The sequence below is a fragment of the Mycetomoellerius zeteki genome, unplaced genomic scaffold (assembly GCF_001594055.1).
Source record: "Mycetomoellerius zeteki isolate Tzet28-1 unplaced genomic scaffold, Tzet1.0 scaffold302, whole genome shotgun sequence".
NCBI classification, from domain to species: Eukaryota; Metazoa; Arthropoda; class Insecta; order Hymenoptera; family Formicidae; genus Mycetomoellerius; species Mycetomoellerius zeteki.
In genome coordinates this window covers 279,397-299,583 of record NW_017257286.1, presented here as the reverse complement: position 1 = coordinate 299,583, position 20,187 = coordinate 279,397, and the positions used below count along the sequence as shown (strand labels likewise).

The 20,187-nt window shown below is 33.7% G+C and overlaps 1 protein-coding gene across 3 annotated transcripts; it reads right to left on the bottom strand.

The window, feature by feature from the left end:
• Positions 1–358: 358 nt before the first annotated feature.
• Positions 359–18,190, bottom strand: exu (exuperantia). 3 transcript variants are annotated; one of them, XM_018450938.1, is made up of 6 exons: positions 17,985–18,190; positions 3,723–4,023; positions 3,069–3,350; positions 2,528–2,720; positions 1,945–2,087; positions 359–1,668 (listed from the first exon to the last, which is right to left on the bottom strand). In XM_018450938.1, the coding sequence occupies exons 2-6, from the start codon at positions 4,002–4,004 to the stop codon at positions 1,321–1,323; spliced, it is 1,248 nt and encodes a 415-aa protein (XP_018306440.1). In that variant the 5' UTR covers positions 4,005–4,023; positions 17,985–18,190; the 3' UTR covers positions 359–1,320. The 3 variants fall into 3 exon arrangements, with proteins under 3 accessions (XP_018306440.1, XP_018306439.1, XP_018306442.1); XM_018450937.1 differs by lacking the exon at positions 17,985–18,190 and adding an exon at positions 8,215–8,338; XM_018450940.1 differs by lacking the exon at positions 17,985–18,190 and adding an exon at positions 5,701–6,051.
• Between the last annotated feature and the right edge of the window lie 1,997 nt (positions 18,191–20,187).

Sequence of the window (20,187 nt, the reverse complement as noted above, 5' to 3'; positions counted from 1 at the left end):
TTTTCAGATCTGTATCAATTACATTTTTAGATACTTTAGCAAAATCTTTTTTTCCGCAGTGTAACTATATTTTTAGATATTTTAGTAAACAATTCTTTCTGTATATATTCTCTGTTTGATACTCAATGCATTTTGATTTTCAACTAGAAGCAGTATATATGCAATACATCACGAGTTTATACACATTCGGTTTTTTTTCAAATAAAATAAATAAAACTCAAAACCAAACGGTCAGGTTCACCACCAAAGCCGAGGTACGAAGTACAGACATGGAGATTTAATTTAGGAAAAAATACTGTATTTTATCGTACGAGATCGGTGTTACAAATCCGAGTTCGTGAGTTTAAAATTCAAAGTGTTACAACTAAACTCGAATCTTTATTAATCAATGTTCATACAATGAGATCTCACAGCAGAAAGGAAATTACATTATTGATACAAAAATATATCTCTCTAATACTAACCACACAAGCGCCTCGTGCGCGACTTAAACGGTAAAAAGTAGAAAATATCGTGCACATATTGTACACATCGTGAACTTATGCGGTAACTACGCGGACCCGCGATATTTCCTATGCCTTTCATAATTGCAGCAGTCTATTAAACGGACGCTCTCGCCACAGTAGCGAGCGTACGAATTCTCGGGATAAATAAAAGAAATAGAAACAGAGGGAGGGAAGAGGAGAGAAAACATGAGTATAAAACTATGAAATGTAAACGATATTAAATATAACTGCGCGTAATAAACTAAACATCGTTTAACGTGTTATTTGTACATTTGAGCTAAATTCGACGGTATCTCGCAGGAAACCGGTCCTTTTTTTTTAATCCTGCCGGCGTACCAGTGCGAACAAAAATTAAAAAAAGTAAAAGGAAAAACGAAAGAAAAAAAAGAAAAAAACGCAATACTGTAACAAATAACACTCGTCTCTGATCACGCACAACATCGCCCGTTGGACGAAACTTGGTCGTAAACCTTATTCTAACGCGTCTATCCTAATTGCCGCAAAAGAAAATAAACGGGAATCCCTTCGCGACTCTTTCCGTCCGAGGAACAGAGATTTAGTGGTAGATAAGCACACAGCGCGCTTTTACTGTCCGGCTAAATGCGAGCTGTATTTGACACGCTAAATCTATGCTCGTCATTCGCGTTACTTATCAATTTTATTTTTCGTCATCCGTGACTATTATGGCAACAAAAAAAGAATCCACGTTCTCTCGTTCGAGGTCGGGGCCAACGATGAGCGGTAGAGACGCGGACGGTCGCGAAGTGCCTCCCGTTTCGCGGCGTGTAAGAGAGGTCGAAAAGTAACAGTATCGTTAAACGTCTTGGCCACACTCCTGCGTCAAAGCGCACTCCTCTTGCTTAATTTCGCCATTATCACCGTTCATTTTGACCGGAGACCCAGACGTCGTGGTGTCTGGGCTGTCGAGGCTGTCGTGGCCCGAGTCGCTCTTATTGTTATTCTCTTTGTCGTCGCTTATCTTTTTCTCGTTCTTCAACTTGAGACCCTTCTTCTCCGGCGCTCTGCCCTTCGGCTTCTTCTCCGGGTCGAAGTGACGCTCGAGGATAATCATCAGATCCTCCATCTTTTTCTCGTCGACTGTTGGGAGTTTCTCCTTCATCAAATGCTCGAGCCCGTCCTTCTTCGCGTTAGTCCACGCGTCCTGAAACGCGATTTTCCGTGAATGCTCGATAAAAAAGATCGTTTGTTCGATCGTAAATCGGAGTCTTTCAACTCGAGCGTGACATGAATTCGAACGTTTCGCGATCTATCAATTTGAAACTCTTAGAATGAATGTTATTTCATGTTCGGATGATATTTTAATAGCGAATCAAACGTTCTAAAATCAGAAGCGAGAAAAAACGGAAACATTGATACATTGTGTGGCGCAAACAAGCCTGATTAAGCGATTAATCACGTGCAAATGCGACACACTCACCTGTAGCTCCGAATACACAATCCCAGCTTCAGCTAATAATCGCCGCAAGGGACTAGCGTGTTGACGTTCGCGGCGGTTCATACGGAATAGGGCACTGAATATGGGCCGCAAGTTGTTCTGCCGCTCGAATATCATCTTCAGTTCTACAACAAAAGTTATATATAACAGTGATTTACTATCTTGGTGCTCCCCAACTTAGCTTTCAAGTTATGATAAATTTGGTCAAGTTTAAATTAACTATTTATAAAGTTCAACATTTGAGGGAAGCACTCTAAATATAGGAAATACATGTATATTCTACATTAAAGAGGATGATGTGAAAACATAAAATCATCCTAAATTTATCTAATAAATGTTTTTAAGTAAAATTGCGTAATTACCGCTCTGTCGAAAAATATAGCATATATTTTATTAATAATTTTATGTTTGTTTATGTTTTATAATATACCTTTTTAGTGACTATATGTTGTATATTGGATTATTTTTTTATTGTTAACATAATAAAGTTTCAACTGAGAGTATCTCCATTAAAAAATGTTAAAATGAACAAAATTACACAAGATATTCAGTATAATATACATACCGTTGTGTTCCTTTTCCTCGACATCAACAGGCTGTGCAAATTCTCGAATAACCTCGATCGCTTTTTTCATAGATTTTTCATCGCTCTCCTCCTCGTTCGTATCTTCGGTTTTTTCGCCGTCGAACGAGCACAAATATTGTGCTATTTGTAATGCCAGCGATGCTCTATGTTGCGCATTGCCCAGATTCACTTCCTTCAGATATATTCGAAAATATTTATCATCGTGGAAAAATTATGTACACTATTATTGCTATATATTTTTACAAGATTTTATGAGACTACGTGACTCTTACAAGATTTTGTTAACACTACCTTGAGCTATCAATTTTCATAAACATTTATTAAATTTAAATTTTGTACGTAGAATATTTTCCATATAGAAATAATTTGTGCAATTTGTAAAAAAATGGATATTTATTCAGAATTATGTTTTCTACTTTTTTTTTAAAATTGGAAAAATTAACAATTATCCATTTTGTTTTATTAAATTACGTGAAAAATTACACTGGGCATGTATAATGTGGGATACATTTTTTTTCACCTTCTTCAGCAATGTGCGCGATAAAGTACGAAGGGAATAGATGTGCGCCGAGTTCGCACACTTCTCTTCGGCGATGTTGAATCCGTTCGCGAATCCTTTGACCGTTTGCTTGAATCGATCTACCAGATCGTACTTTTTCAACGATTCGAGCAACATCGCGGGAATGACCTTGCGTGGCTCGTGGTAAACCAGAATTACACCATCCGCAGCATTTTCCTTTACGGTTTCCAACCAGCTTAGGAAATCCGTAAGTGCCGATACTTCGCTTTTGGATTTGATTACCTATGAGAACACAAATCTTTTTTTATATACGTATTCGAGAGAAAGAAGATATCAACCTTTTCTTTTTTCGGCACCCGATAGAATTCTTTGTTGTCTCGAGAGAAGAAGAAAAATATTTATATTATATATATTGCTTCTAATTTTTTATATAAAAGATTAGAAACAATTTTTCTAAAAATTATTATAAATAAGATTATTTAAGGATCGCAGTAATTTTCAACTTAAAAAACGCAGTAATTTTCAACTTAATAAGAAAATTTGGGTCTTTAATTTTTAAAATATTATTTGAAGATCAGCGCCGTGGATTCTCTCCCTCATACGGGAAGCAAATCGCAGAGCAATGATATTTGGTATTACGACCTTGCCTCGTACCTCGTTGGTCTTACTGTTCCTGAGCACTCGGAATTTGCCATTGGTGACGACCTTCATACTGTGACGCTTTATAGCGGTTGGATTGAGGTCTTTGTATGGCATCACGTATTGTGAATAAGTGGAGTTAGGAGTGTACCCGGCTATTTGGCAGATCTCGTCGATGACCTTCTTGCCGGTGGTGTCCATGTCCCAGCCAACCAAGCGATAATCTCCCGGCGCAATACCTATTGCGTCGCATGATTTTTTCACCGGGCTCGCTTCCGTCACTGTCGAGGATACCATCGTTCACGGAGTCACTTTCCTGAAAAGTGCAAACGTCCGTGTATTCCTCGATCTGATTGCCTTCTTTCTTCAGCGTCGTCTTTACGTCCCCGGGGAGCCCCAGGGCAGGAAGACTCCGAGACTCTCACGATTTCGATTAATCCGCAGAAATCAGATAAACGGGAACAAATATGATCTTTTACAGATACGAAAAGATAATGTTCATTTCAGATTATATTATCGATGCCTGATAAAAATCTCATGAGAAAAAAAGCATCTTTTATCGAGACAAAAGATTAGAAGAGACAAATTTTTATTGGAAACAACGTGAAAGTACTATTATCCGTTCTATTAACGTGTCGTAGCATTATTTTACGCAATAAAAAATTAATTTTATATTTATTTTAGTAAAATGACTAATTTTCTATTAAATTTATATTTGAGATAGAAATTTTCAATTTCGTGGTCGGACGTTAAATATTCTGGGGATTTAAGTTTTCAAAGAGAATTCCTACAAGGTCGCTTTCATATGATTTATATAATAACCGTCTTGGTCGACCTTGAGACCGACAGTACATTCCATGAAAATATAAACACTGCCTAATTGATAATATTGAGACATTCGAACTATCTTGCGTGTTATTACGATACAAATATTTCGTCTTTTATCCATTTTGGCGATCACATCGTTTCCGCAAATTTCCACGTATTTCGTTACGTGATTTGTGTGAAAACACCCATTAGATCTCGGAATTATTTAAGAGCCCGGTAAAGCAAAATACGCGAAATATTTTCCCTTATATTCTGCCAACGATAAATATCCGTTTTTGTGTACATAAAATGAAGTAAATTATTTTTATTATTCATACGAATTTTTAAACGAAGTTTTAAAAGCTATTTAAAATCCCCGATTTAAAAAAAATTTATGGGAAATATTTAAAAAAATAATTTCATAACTTTTATGTCGATATTTATTTCGCACATGGATAATGGAAAATAAGATACATGTATAGTTAAATATTTGTAAAAGCGTCACGTTGAAATTTTGAATATTGAATGAAGTACATTTGCAAAATGTAGGTATATGCGTATTTTCGTTCCCATCTCCGAAGATTTTCATATAGAAACTTCCCGAGATATCATCATTAATATACGTCGAGTTTTATTACGAAAGTTAATCATTTCTAATTACATATAAAGATTATAAATACGCTTCCGTCCAGTATAATTAATACAATAAACAATAATGAAAGTACAAAAATACAATGTAGCTTTAAAACTATCGTCGAAATGTTTTCATATACAAATTCTCCGATCAGTTCGATCGATTCTTTCAATACAAATCAGAGGAATCGACGGTTTTCCAAGTTATAAGCGGATATCGTTAAAATACTTTATTTGCAGCTAATTTCAAGTCGATTGTGAATTCAATGAAACCCTTGTCAAGGATTATTTTGCGATCGAATAAAAAAAATCGTCGTTGAAAAGAGACTCGGTAAGTTTTTTCGAAATGTCTTTTTATCACTGCAGTGAAACAAGCAGATTACGAAGAAAGGAGTGCCATGTAATAAAACGAGAGCAGATCTAATGTGTGTGTGACGATAGAAATACTTTTTTCTCTCTTTCTCTTTTTCCGTACACACGATTGAGTACGTTTGTGATGCATTACGGAAGCGGTGTGAAAAAAAAAAGGAAGCGAGAGGAGATATTTTCCTACCCAGATTTACGTAACGCTCGCCGCCTCTTCTCCTTCGTTCAGGTTCAGATGAATCCCGGCACTGCGATATATGGATGCATACACCGACGATGCGGAACACGACACGCGAGAGGCGTGCGATTAAAGACTACGGACGTTGATTCGCGACGTGGCAGACGCGCGGATTGTGCAGCGTGCGGAAAGACGAAAGCGAGAGCGCGGTGAAGCAACAGCAGCCAAGAAGAGACGAGACGCTTTTTCACGTAGTCGCGATGCGAATGACAATCGACGATTGCCTCTCGCGACCACGTGGACATCTGTCTCTTGCGACGCTGACAAAAGATAGCGCGCGCTCACGCACGCAGTTCCGCCGTTCTCTCGCGGCGAACTGATAACAAGAATGCAATGGAAATGCGTCGTGCATCAGATATTTTAACGCGGAGGACCGAAGCCGATTTACGAGAACGTTTCAGTTATATTTAAACAAATAATGAATAGGGTGAGCCGGAGTCATATTTTCTTATAGGTTTGTCCGCGTTGCACTTTTTTTACACTCGGCTTCATCTTCACTTCTCTCTCTTCAACCTCGTCTTCAACACATTTTACATTATTAGATATCGAAGGATATTAAATATTTTGTTAATTTTCAAAATTTTAATAAATCCATTTCTGTGGTTAGTTTCAAAGTAAACATCGTTCATATTAACGTACGTATTTGAATTAAAGTACGTAAATAAATTAAGAGTTAAATTTTATTTAATATATTTTTTCGAGTTAAATTGTTCAAATTAACGATATATTGGGTAAGTGGCGACCTATAAAAATGATTAAAAATAACTGAAATTGAGCATAATTTGACATTAAGAACTTTATTGTTTTAGTCAAATTAACGATATATTGGGTAAGTGGCGACCTATAAAAATGATTAAAAATAACTGAAATTGAGCATAATTTGACATTAAGAATTTAACGGTGTAAAATTTTTCGGAATTTCAAGCAACACGAAGACCTCATGATCTAAACTGCGCATTCTCATGATCTTAGCATCTCCTGCTCCGTAGAAAGAATCGAATCGTAGGTCTGTTTGTGTATTTTTTGCACTCAGCATCATTTTCGCTTTCTCTCTTTTTAACGTCCTTAGTACAAAAATTTGGGGAATGTCAAATAACGCGAAAACACATCTCATATAAACATCTCTTGAGAAAGAACGATATGATTTAAGTTACTTTATCGTTTCTAAACTGAAATGACAACTTCATAGAAATGCGAAATCTCTCGCTATTTTTATTACCGTCTATGATCTATAAATATAAATTTGTATTTTAAAATCTTGATTTAAGTTACAAGATATATAATCTTTTCTCAAATTATAAAGGTGCTGATAACCTGAAATCTCACGAATCAAGTTTAAAAAACGCAAATAAATTGTGGACTCTTTTAATTTCATTTTGATAAAATTTTCATTTGTAAAATCTATTCCAGTATTCATAAAAGAGTTTACCCCAATATCAATAATTTACAAAGTCGTCGATCGAACAAGAAGGTCGAGAAAACAAAGCCGAACGAAGTCGAATGTTATTATGTTTATCCTGTCAGACCTTCCGATATACAATTTCATCATTACTGATCCGCGGCAAAAACTCAGAGGTTAAATTAACGTAAATAAAGCACGAGATGTCCTTATCGCGAGAATTTACTTGGAACAATTATTAAAATCGTGCGCACAATTTATCGAAACGACTGAAATTTAATACACAGAGCACTTGTTTGTGCATTTCTTTTTTTTTTTCTTACGATTGAATAGGACGATCTATGATCTAACCGTGGGATATCTAATCACTCAAGATGCATTTCGTGTGGACGATAAAGAAATCTCGTCGTGTTCAACGTGTTTATATACTTGGGTCGCACAGAAAGTCTGCCGATCAGATATTATCGACCATATGTTGCCTATTAAAGATCGCGAACCTTTCCTTTAATGGCAGGTAACGCCTTCATAAAAAGAGTTATCTCGATATCTCTTTTCCTTTTAAATAAGAAATTATCCGATTATGAATATCGCTGGCATCGCGACGCAATTAAACGTTATTCAAATCGATATGTAGATTAGAAATAACAACAAATCTGTTTACCTTCCCGCTTTCGAAAGTCAACGACGCAGCCTACCAGATTACCTCGATTATCGCGATTAGCGATCGGTTTCGCCTTTGGTTCGTCTCTCTGCGTTTGGAAGTAGGAAGAGACGGGGAAATCGGCTGTTCGATCTATCTCTGATTACGCGTGCCGCTCCTCCGGCGCCGTCTCTGAGCGTAATTGGCCAGCTCGCCGAGTTTCTCGCAGTCGTGGAATACCGTTAGCCACAATCGCGCGAGCGTAAAGCGCATTCCGAGCGCACGTGGTTATCCCGCGCGCACGAATCGACTACCGTGCACGTAGCGACAAATTAAATACACGCCGACGGTTCTTTTTCTTTCTCCCGCAAATGTCTGAGGATCTTCAAAGAGTCTATCTCGCGGATCTATCTCGAGGACTCACCGATCTGTCTGTCCCTGCACCGTCCGGCTCTTTCCTTCGTTCCTCTCGGCCTTCGCCTTGTCTCTTTGCGATCTGCGGAAACACGCGTGAGCGAATCGCTTGAGTCACTTATCAGTCGCGCGAATGATACTGAGCAATACTGAGCGATCTCAAGCGATCGCGGGCGACACGGGCCACGTGCCGGAGTGCGGCGCGGAGCGACGGGAGCGTGACGTACGTCGAAATGCGCGTGCTCGTTAGATCCCGCGGGTGCGGGGTCACATGTCCCGGCACGTTCGCCGATCCGGCCGGATTCAACACGCCGCACCGCGGAAGGCCGGAATCAGACTACGCATCGAAGATCGAGATTGAAGATTGAAGATTAAAATTTGACCAGTGTGAAGACAAAGGAATTTTAGGTCCTATTGTTTTGATTGGTCAAATTTCAATCTTTCAATCTTCAATCTCGATATTCAATGCGTAGTCTGATTCCGGCCGAATGCGACTTATGCTCGTATCCAATGCGTATCAGACTACGCATCGAAGATCGAGATTGAAGATTGAAGATTAAAATTTGACCAGTGTGAAGACAAAGGAATTTTAGGTCCTATTGTTTTGATTGGTCAAATTTCAATCTTTCAATCTTCAATCTCGATATTCAATGCGTAGTCTGATTCCGGCCGAATGCGACTTATGTTCGTATCAGGCCGGAATCAGACTACGCATTGAAGATCGAGATTGAAGATTGAAAATTAAAATTTGACCAGTGAGGACAAAGGAATTTTAGGTCCTATTGTTTTGATTGGTCAAATTTCAATCTTCAATCTCAATATTCAATGCGTAGTCTGATTCCGGCCGAATGCGACTTATAAGTTCGTGTCAGGCCGGAATCAGACTATGCATTAAAGATCGAGATTGAAAATTGAAGATTAAAATTTGACCAGTGTGAGGACAAAGGAATTTTAGGTCCTATTGTTTTGATTGGTCAAATTTCAATCTTTCAATTTTCAATCTCAATATTCAATGCGTAGTCTGATTCCGGCCTCACACTACGCATTGAAGATTGAGGATTGCGAATTAAGGATTAGAATTCGACCAATCAGATAGCTTTAATTTTAATCCGTTTTGTTCTAATTGGTTGAATTTTAATCCTCAATTCGTAATCCTCAGTCTCCAATGCGTAGTGTAATGCCCGTGTCACACTACGCATTGGAGATTGAGGATTGCGAATTAAGGATTAGAATTAGACCAATCAGGTAATTTTAAGTTTAATCCGTTTCGTTCTAATTGACTGATTTCTAATCCTCAATTCGCAATCCTCAGTCTCTAATGCGTAGTGTGACACGGGCATAACACGGGCATTACGCGACGCCGGATCGGATTACTGGCTCGTGAATGGAGAGGATTTTGTTAAATAAACGGCTGCCGATCATTCGCGCCGATTAGTGTGAGATACGCAATTCGCCTCAACACGCGAGAACGGAAGTAAAATAACACGGAGGGTATTCGTCCCGAATTATGGGATGATTTTAGAAAAATGCATATTAAAAATAATAAAAATGATCTTTTTATAAAATTTTTAAAAAGAATAATATGACAAAAGGGAGAGAAAAACAGAGAGTTAAGGTATACAAAGCTCGCGTTTCAGAGCAGGTATATATATGTACATATATACTCTCCAAATCTCGTGGAGTGACGTCTCACTCAAAGAGACTGAAAATTGAGCCAGTCTTGAAAGAAGAGTGAAAATAGGGCCACTCTTGTTCAAGTCACTTTAAAGTGAGATTTACCATTTACACTTTTGGAATGAGATTCACTCCGAAAGAGTGAAATCTTAATCCCTTTTTTGTGGAGTGAGGTTCCATCTACTTCTTGGTATTACACTCCAAAAAAGGAATTGAGATTTCACTCCTTTGAAGTGAATCTCATTTCAAAAGAGTAAATCTCACTTTAAAAACAGTGAAAATCTGCCACTCTTGAACAAGAGTTGGTAGTATATTTTCACTTTTTTTTCAAAACTGATTCAATTTTCAGTCTCTTGAGGTGAGATTTCACTCTACGAGATTTAGAGAGTATATAAAGAGAGATATAATAGATTAAATAATATAAACATATATATATATATATATATAGGCAGCTTAAAGCCTTAAACACAATAAAAAGCATAAGCAATAGAAATATGGAATAAAAGATTTTAATCTATCGATCAGAAACTGTGTATATAGAACACACGTTTCTGATAGGTTGAAATCTGTTAGTCTCTGTTCCTATTATCAGTGCTTTTCATTATGTTTAAGGCTTGATATGTGAATATTTTTTTTTATTTAAGGTGAAAGATATTTCGAAGCAGAATTTGAAAACTTTATATATATATGTAGATATTAATATCGAAAATGAATGGAAAAATAAATGGATATCGGTAACAAATGGAAATAGCAATATGTTTATCTTCGCATTTAAGGAGGTTCTCGCGCTTGATGAAATATAAGATAAGTCTATAATATACATGTAATGCAAAAGTTAATAATATCAATAATATCTAGAAAAAATTTCATTAATGTTTACCGTACCATTTCGAAGATATTTAATTCTAAATTTATAGAATTTTACATTACAAGTTGAAGGTATAACCTTATTCTGTAGTTATTCTCTTTTAAATTGAGACACTTGCGTATAAGACAGCAATTTAAAAATATAATTATAAGATAAACACTTAAGTTTGTTCTCTCGTAAAGTTTCATTTAAACTGACCGTACAGTTTACAAGAAATTTATATTCTTCAATGAAAAAAGCCAAAATATATGTCAAATGGACGATGCGTATATATCAAATGAGCATTTGACTTTTATTTTGTCATTTTGAAAATATTTAGTAATATATAATATTAACAATAATTATGTATAATGGCATAAGATATTGTTAGTAATTTTTTTATTTTAATTGTTTTACATATTATTATGAATAAACTGTCTATTGACTAGGAAGTAACGCGAGAACCTCCTTAAAGTTAAATTTTCTTCTAAGAAAATGTTGAGGTAGCTGTAATTTAATCTTGCTAGTCTGTTTAAATGGTCAATATGATTAAAAATTCTCAGAAATAAAAAATAAAAAATTTTCGCAGAAAAAGATCTTATATTAACAGGCGAAGTCGTGAAATACTAAAGAAAGTTCTCTCTTAAATAAAATATTAAAAAGAAGATAAATTATATTTTAGGTTAAAGAGCCCCAAACAGACCAGCAAAGTTAAGTAAAGAATTATATTTGCTCTTTAAAATAAAGATACACCTTTATTCTCTATGCAATTTCGACTAAATTCATTTTAATGAAATTTGACTGTAAAACTAGTTATGTCTAGAAGGGTATTTAAATCAGCGAGTTGGGAAGCTGTGAGAAAAGATGGATTTCAGCTACCTCTAAAGAAATTCTCATTAAGGAAAAGATTAATTTTAAAATAATTAAAAAACTCTGAATGTGTGTGTGCGTGTGTGTGTGTATGTGTGTGTGTGAAAAAGTATGATCCTATAAGTGAAATATTAACGCAAGTTTTAAGAAAATATGCAAATCAAAGCTAATACCAATACATTAATCAGCAGAATAAATAAATTAATCACTTGTTCGATGTTAATCCATGGTAATATGATTAAGTATTATATACACGTGATGTGATGTCAATTAATATGCAATTTCATTAAAATATTTACTCGTAAAATCAATATCATTAATAAAGACACGCATTTAAATAATACAATACTATTAATAACGTTATATATATATATATATATTAGGGTTATTAATTTAGTAATTAATTTTGTAAGATTATTAGATTACATATTAGATTATAGATATATGATTATTTCACATGAGATTATTATCAAACTTATTCGAAAAAAAAGTCTGATGATAGGTACTCTATATTGAGTGAAATAATCTCAATCAAATATTTGGTTCTCAATCAAATATCTCACCAAACATAATTTTACTTTTTAAATATTACTAAACGATTGGTTATATTATTATGTTTGGTAATACTTACTAAATATTTAGAAAAGTAAAATTATTTTTTGTTAATTATTTTCATATTAATTGAATATTTGATTAAAATTATTACATTCAATATTTGGTAGTTATTACTAGATTTTTTCAATATTTAAATATCCCGTTTGGACCTCTTGAATGCCAGTAATTGCAGCATCTACAGTAATAATATCTATAAAAACAAATTATAATGTCGAATCGTGCGTTGGATTCGAAAGAGATTTGAGTTTTATAATTTCTGCACGTCCGAAAAATGGTATGCAAACTTCTATCTAAAATGACAATTGAACTTTTTTAAAGTACTGTGTTTGTACTTGCGTTACAAGTTTGCAAACACAATCGTTACAAGTAACACACATTCCAGAATCTGTTTTGTTTCTGCGACGATAATGCTGGGTCAGATCGCAAACTTGTAGGCGCGAATTAATTCTTATCTTATTCTTTATCTTGGCAATTGCAAATGATATAAGAAAGCCACGTGACAATCATCGACCGAGTAGTTTCCTTTCTGCAACGCAAAGTATTTATCTCATTCCATAAATATCACGGCCGTGCAATAAGAATGCATAAGCACGTAATGTTCAATTTTGCAGCGACGAAGCATTTCTTTTGCGATATCGGTTCTTTTTTTATTTGTGTACTTATAGCAGAAACTATTTTCGCTGTGATCGCAAAATATAAAGTGTCTTGCATCTACGGATTTTTCGGTCAATTTGGAGTAAACTTTTTCTTGACGACTATAAATTTTAAGTTATTTACAATTAAAGGTGAAGGGCTTTCTAAAAATTAAATTTCAGAAATACAAACAAATTATAATTCAGTCGATTTAATCTCCTTATAATCATAGATTTGTAATCCATCGACTCTTTAATTTAATTACAAAGAAGTATTAAATTAATAACCACGATGAGAATTTTTAGTAGATAATGAAACTTTATCATTTAAATTTTCATATATTATATTGCTATAATAAATTGCTTATAATAAATTAAAATGTCAATTTAATGAATAGATTACTAATATTCACATTACATGTTGTGGCTGAAAATGTGCTAAGATTTTGAAACGTCTTCTTGATAAAAACCTCAGAATATCATATTAAAATTCAGTCAAATTAATATCATTAAGAATAAAATATGATTTTGTATTTATATATTCACATATGAAATATGTAAAATTAATGACTGAAAAGAATTAAATTATTTGTTCAGCAAAATGCTCTATTATTAAACACTTTTTGGTATACTGCACACATAAAATAAATGTAATGTAATTATATTCATGTGAAATATTAAATGCGTAATCTGATGTGCATAATATAACGTTATATAAATGTAATAAATACATTTCATATATACAATATGTTTTTATTATATTTTATGTAACTATATGCTTTTCCTTATATCGGAAACTTCGATTTTTAATATATTTAAACTATTGTATCTATATTTTTTTTCTCGGCGGATAATTTTCGGTTTTACACCATTGGGACAATTTTCGGCTGTAAATAATTGTAGCATGATTGTTGGACGTGTAAACTATATCAGATGGGCGTCACAGAAACCACTGCACCGGATTGCGGAGAAAGTGTACTACGTTACATCACGTCTAGGACGGTCGATTAACACGGTCGATCCAGTTTGCGAAGTGCGGGGAGCTGATAAAAATCAACTAGCGAAACGTGTCTGGTTGCGGCAGTCTTTCGCGAAGGAGACGCGAACGGCGCGTATGCTCTTATCGGGGAAACGTGCATATCGTCGTTGCAATAGCTGTGGAGCTACATTTTTTGCGAATTTCAATTACGTGTACGAGGTGTTCGACAGTAAACACGAGCGTATTGCGAATTTTTCGTTGAAAACTGGCTTCTTTGAAAGCGAAATTTTTCGACAGATTAGTGAAAATTAATATTGATAAGTATAACTTTAAACAATGATATATTTTGACCCAAAATTTTGTTAACCACATCTGAAATCAACTATAGAATGAGATTTAGTATTTTTATAATTTATAATTCTTCATGGAAAAGTTGGATGGTTTTGCTGAAGTATCAAAAAATTTAGCTAAATACAGATTTGAAAATAATTTTGTTTTAATTATTAAAATAATTATGTAAGACGCTCAAACTGGTTACTAGAATTTTAAAACTTCTTATAGCATTGCTCATGCTTGAAATTCCTATGTAATTATTTTGATAGTTCAACAATATTATTTTTAGATTTATATTTAGCTAAATTTTTGGAAAACATCAATAAAATTATCCTTTCCGATTTTTTACATCACAATTCAAAAATTATTTTTGCGTTCTATAAAATATTTCTATTAAAAAGAAATTGTATGTCAATTTTTCGACAAAGAAATATATCAAGATTCTAAAAATTAGGTTTTAATAAATATCTTTCTCTTAAAGGTTGCGATAGGAATCTTTTGCGGATATTCACAAACTGTCAATCGAACGAAAAGCCAAATTCAATTAGAAAGATAAATTTTGTATCGTTTGATCAACGATATTCTTCTTTAGGCCTTATATATTTCAGCAAGGGAGAGTAATAATCCTTATTACCGAACTTTGTGTTATGTTGTTGTGGACAGGGAATTAGATCCGAAACCTTTCGCTTTCCGGATGTCTACTTTTACTGCTAACCTACGTAGACCCCACGCATTAATACTTTCTGCTAGGAAGCAACCCGGGAGAAAACCTGGGGATCGTATATACGTATTATCCAGAAGAATGAGGGAGATATCAAACATGGAGGAAAGAAAGAAGACGAAACAAAAAAAAATGGCACGCGCCTGGAGATTCCGTTACTTTATGTATCTTTCACATCTTTATTATCTTCTCCAAAGAATAATAAAAAACTTAGTTATTTAGCAAGCTCTTTGGATTCATTTGAGACCGAGTGCGGTAAGGCTTCCGCGCGAACGTCGAATAATTCTTATTTCCAGAATTACTTGTCAGTGAGTCTTACTGAACATGAGTTACTTCACGGTCGTGACGATTTTTATCTCCCGGAAACCTGGGGAGTTCATGTACGCGTGTGACCTTCACATATTGCTCTCTTCATTTTACAGGTTTTTCATAATTTTTTTCACGTCTTATTTTTATCAGAAAAGTTTAGCTTTTCGCGTTATTTTATCTCTTTCGAAGGAAAAGCTCCTTCGAAGTTTTGAAGGTTTTTTTAAGCGCTTTTTATGTAGAAAACTTATTTTATTATTATTTCTATACTAATTTTCTTCGAGAAAAGAGAGCTTTTCTTGAGATTATTATACTTCTGTCTCTTATGTTCTAAGGATTTTGATTTGCACGAAATAAAAAAGTTTAAGAATCTATAGAAGATAAATAACAATCATGATAATAATATAATAACAATATACTCATAATAAATTATGATTATTAGCAACATCTGTGTATAATCTTTTCGTAATTTATTATCAATATGTTGCTGTGATAAAATTACGAGAGGAACACAAATAATTATAATAATAATCTCATTTTTAGGCCGTATATGTGAGAAACACAATTGATAAATTGGAGCCCTATATCGGTCGAAGCTAGATCTTAAATGCTTAAATAATTCAATCTTGACCTTAAATAATTCAATCCGGGTTCGACTCTCGGCCGAGGTAATATTTTTCGCAATAAATCTAATTACAGTTTTTTCAGCATATTAACATCTTTGAAATATGATGCCTGTTTGAGCATCGAAATTATTAGAATTTAATTTAATTCGCGAAATTACTACAGTTGTTTAATTGCGTTTAGTCCGGAAATATTTCGGCGCGCAGTTTGTTAGACTACAAGTGTGGTATACATGTTTAATACATATATATCATATTTAGTGATTCAAGATTGAATTATTTAAATAATTATAATATATTTAAGAGAGAATATAGAAGAATATAGAAGAGTGAATATATTACATGATGTTAACTCTTAATACACATGATTGGGTCATTCGTGTCCTTCATTTCTTTTCTTCAAAAAATTAGGAGTAACAAATAATTAGATATAACATTTATATACGGTTTTTTAAAAATGGAGGGACTTACAAATAAATACTTTCTAAAGATGTTAAAATATATGTAAGAATGACTTAATAATTTTTGTAGATTTGTTAAAAAGATGAAAATTAATCCGGGATACGAATGAGAGATCGAAAAATTATGTACTGACACTCTAAATTTCTTGCAGTGAAATCTCACTCTAAAAAAGTGAAAACACAACCACCCCTGAAAAAAAGTGAAAATATTCCACTTCTTGAAAAAGAATGACATTTTTCATTCTTTTTAAAGTAAATTTTTCACTTCAAAGGGGTGAAATCTCATTCCAAAAAAGTGTGATTTCACTCTAAAAAGAGTAAAAATTGTCACTCTTTTTCAAGAAGTGAAATATTTTCATTTTTTTTCAAGGATGGTTGTATTTTCACTGTTTTGGAGCGAGATTTAATTGCAAGAAATTTAGAGTGAAGGGTTGAAATCAATATTTAAAAAACATGTAAAGATTATTTTGAATTATTTCCTAAAAATTGAATTTAATTGCGAAAAGAGTAAAATACCCGAACACATTCCTACGAATGTGTGTGGTGTTTCCCTGCGAATAACAATACTCCCGTTTATAATCCGATAAGATAAGAAAGAAAACAGAAGTCAGACGTATGGTGCAAGCGGAAAGAGCAGTGAGATAAGAAAAGTTTTTTCTTGACGAAAAGCATACAAGAAATGAAACATATCTCACTAATAAAATCTGTCGCAATGATAGTCCATTAAAACGCATCAAAATTAAGCGTTCGCGAGAAAATTTTGGTTTCAAATAAAAAAATTGTATCACAGTAAGATTATTCTTTTACTTATATGATGTTAATTCAGAACAAAATTCAGTATAAAAACAGATTTATCACTCAATTACGAGTACTACAAAGAAACGTATGCATTCCGTTAATTGCGAAAGGATTAATTCGTTCCTGAGTGACTACGTAGTAGTAGTAGGCTGATCGGGATTCAACACAGGAAATGGAAACACAGGATTGTTCTCGGATCCCTCACCCGATTGGTTAATATTCAAGCGAGTTTCCGCAAACACAATGAAGGATCCGATTGGGGTGACGTGTTACTTCCGCGATATGTACGGCGATTTCTCTTTGCGAATATTTTTTGTGTAAATAACAAACATTTTTGACAATGTCGACCTTAAAAGATTTCATATTCATATTTAAATGGCTACGAATTAATTTTTCAGAAGAAAATCTTCAGAAAAGTCTTCTTTTTAGTTTAGTTTAATTATAGGTAATTTAATTTGTAGTGTAATTATAGTTTCTTAATGCATGGATTACAAACAAATTAAAATCTTTTTACTTGCATATCTATACCATATAGATAATTAATAAAATTAATTCAATTCTGTTACAAAATCATGTAGTCTTAGCCACAAATATTAAGAAATATAATAAAAAATATTTTAATTTTGATCAATAACCGCGTTGTTTAATATAAAAAAAAACGTAAGAGCAATTAAATTAATTAAAAATAATCAAAACTTTGTTTTGATTATTTAACTGCGATTGCAACGTAACGATTAAAATTACCTGGAAAACTGCAGTAGGCAAGAAGTATCACTGTCATAATCATAACTTAATTGAGTGACTCTTATCTATTATCGCATATAGGCAATCGATTAACTCACTCTTCTTGATAACATGAACGGATAAAAATTGCACGGTAACCAGGAGATTACAGGGGAAAACAACGGAGAACGGACATACCGTATGCACGACGTGTTGCTTCAATTTACATCTGCCGATTGGCTTTGGAAGACACGTGTACTTTGTGCACAGTTCCTTCTTTTCTCAATATCGCCGTCGTCCTGTAATCTTTAGTAATCCTTGATTGTTCCTTTGCTCGTGATTGGGCCGTGTGTAACTTTTCTCACTCGTGACGGTCGTGGCCTTTTTCATCGTGTCGCGCAAGTCTCGATTTATCGCTCGACAGAGGAGCGTCGTCGAGATTCGATAGTCTGCTGTCTGATATGTTTCGAGATTCTCTTTATGCAGGGCCGCATTTCTAAAGCTCGTTTCTATCAATGTAGATTAACTTTAATCTCGGCTCAGCTTAGCCTTTATCTTTGTCTAACTCTTAGAACTAGAAAAGGATGAAAAATAAGTTGAACCGAGATTAAAGTTAATCTACATTGATTAGTGGACATAGGCATAAATCAGTTGAGTCACAGATGTTTTTTGAGACTTATGTTGGAAAGAAAAGCAGAGAATTTTCGCTAAAGTAGAATTAAATTAATCAATAAGAATTTTGAATCAAATCGTACAAAATGAAATAAATAAACGAAATAAACGAAATGCAAATAATATTAAATAAGCAATAATTCAATTTCCATTATACTGGTATCTCTATGTATAATCCGAGATTTATTTTATCGTGATTTATTTCGATTATACTATAGTATCTCTATGTATAATTGAAGATTTATTTTATCGTGTTTCGTATCTTAAGATAAAAATAGCTGGAATCTACAACGGTAAAAACCCAAGTCTGAATTCACAAGCAATAGTTGCACGCTTTCAGTCGTTTTATCTTCAGCGAGTCAGTTTCCATTGCGTGTTGCCATCGTTGCGAACGACAGATTTAGCATTTTTACGTATCGCTCGTTGATAACACAATTTGAATCTAGTATGTAACTCGAGTGGACTTAGATTTCAACGCTCTAGAGCAGAGACAAATGATAACTCTCGGATCTGACATTAATAATCTTTTACGGACTTCTCTCTCAGTGAAAATAAAAGCAAGCTCAAAATGTGACAGCATAATTGTACAGTGTTGTAGTAGAAACTTATTACGACATGATTGTTCATGTATTATTAAGATATTTTTTATTGTTACAAGGAATGTGATCGTAATATCAAACGTGATCGGGCAAGAATGACAATGCGTTTCTTAAAGTAAAATCTATCGCGATTTTGCACGGACAGACCGGTTGGCTTTTGTATAGCAATATTAAAATATCACCGTTAATCGCATACTTCGTATATTTTAACCGCGCATGTTCCAATGTATGGTAATAACGTGCAAATATAGATTTACGTTTTAAGCAACACGAGAAATTCGCGGTACTGCGATGTTATAAATGTGTACGAAAACGTAGTTGGGTTAAAGTTAGATTTGCAATTCAAATCGCACCTCAGACGCATCGATAATGCCCACCAAATATGTATATGACATTAGGAAGGATAGCATAAACATCTTGAAGATGATTCCTTCTTTCATTGATCTTCACACGATTAAAAAATATGAATTCATTGTTATTAAATGTAGCATACTAATAATAATGGTTAAAGGTTCTGTCGACTTAAATCAATAATCATTTAATATTACCATTAAGAGCCGACACTTGACTTCTGAAATCGTATGGAAACCACTATACTTCGATGATCCACGAACTCATATAAATAATTGTCACATAAATAATTTGTCTAGTAAAATGCAAAATAAATTGCTAACGCACAACAATAACTAGTATCGGCTCTTAATGGTATAATATTAAATAATTATTGATTTAAATATAGCATAGTTTTATGTAATTACATGATTCTTCTCGGAAGTTTTTTCGGAATTTCAATTAAAGAATAGAGAAAGAACAAAAAAAATCAAGTTTTCTCACGGAGAGAAAAAAATTGCTATGAACGCTAATCTTATGCCATAACGGCAAATTCCATTTGCAAATAGGGATCGTCAATTATTTGCAGGTGTAACAAATATTTATTCTTTTTTGTACTCGCTATAAAAATTGTTTGCAACAAATACAAAATATTTGTCAAATTTGCAAACTTGTTCGCTGTAAAAACAAAAAACACATTTGACAATTAAATTTTGCAATCCCTTTGTGTTCACAGCCAAATCATTTTTCTCCGTGCTCTACTTTTCTAAAATATAATAATAAAGTTGAATAAAACTTTC

Coding starts and splice junctions, on each gene's coding strand:
- exu (XM_018450938.1), bottom strand. CDS start 4,004: ATGGTATCCTCGACAGTGACGGAAGCGAGCCCGGTGAAAAAATCATGC. Junction 2,721..3,068: donor CGCGCACATTGCTGAAGAAG/GTGAAAAAAAAT, acceptor ATATATCTGAAG/GAAGTGAATCTGGGCAATGC. Junction 2,088..2,527: donor CGAGGAAAAGGAACACAACG/GTATGTATATTA, acceptor CTTTTGTTGTAG/AACTGAAGATGATATTCGAG.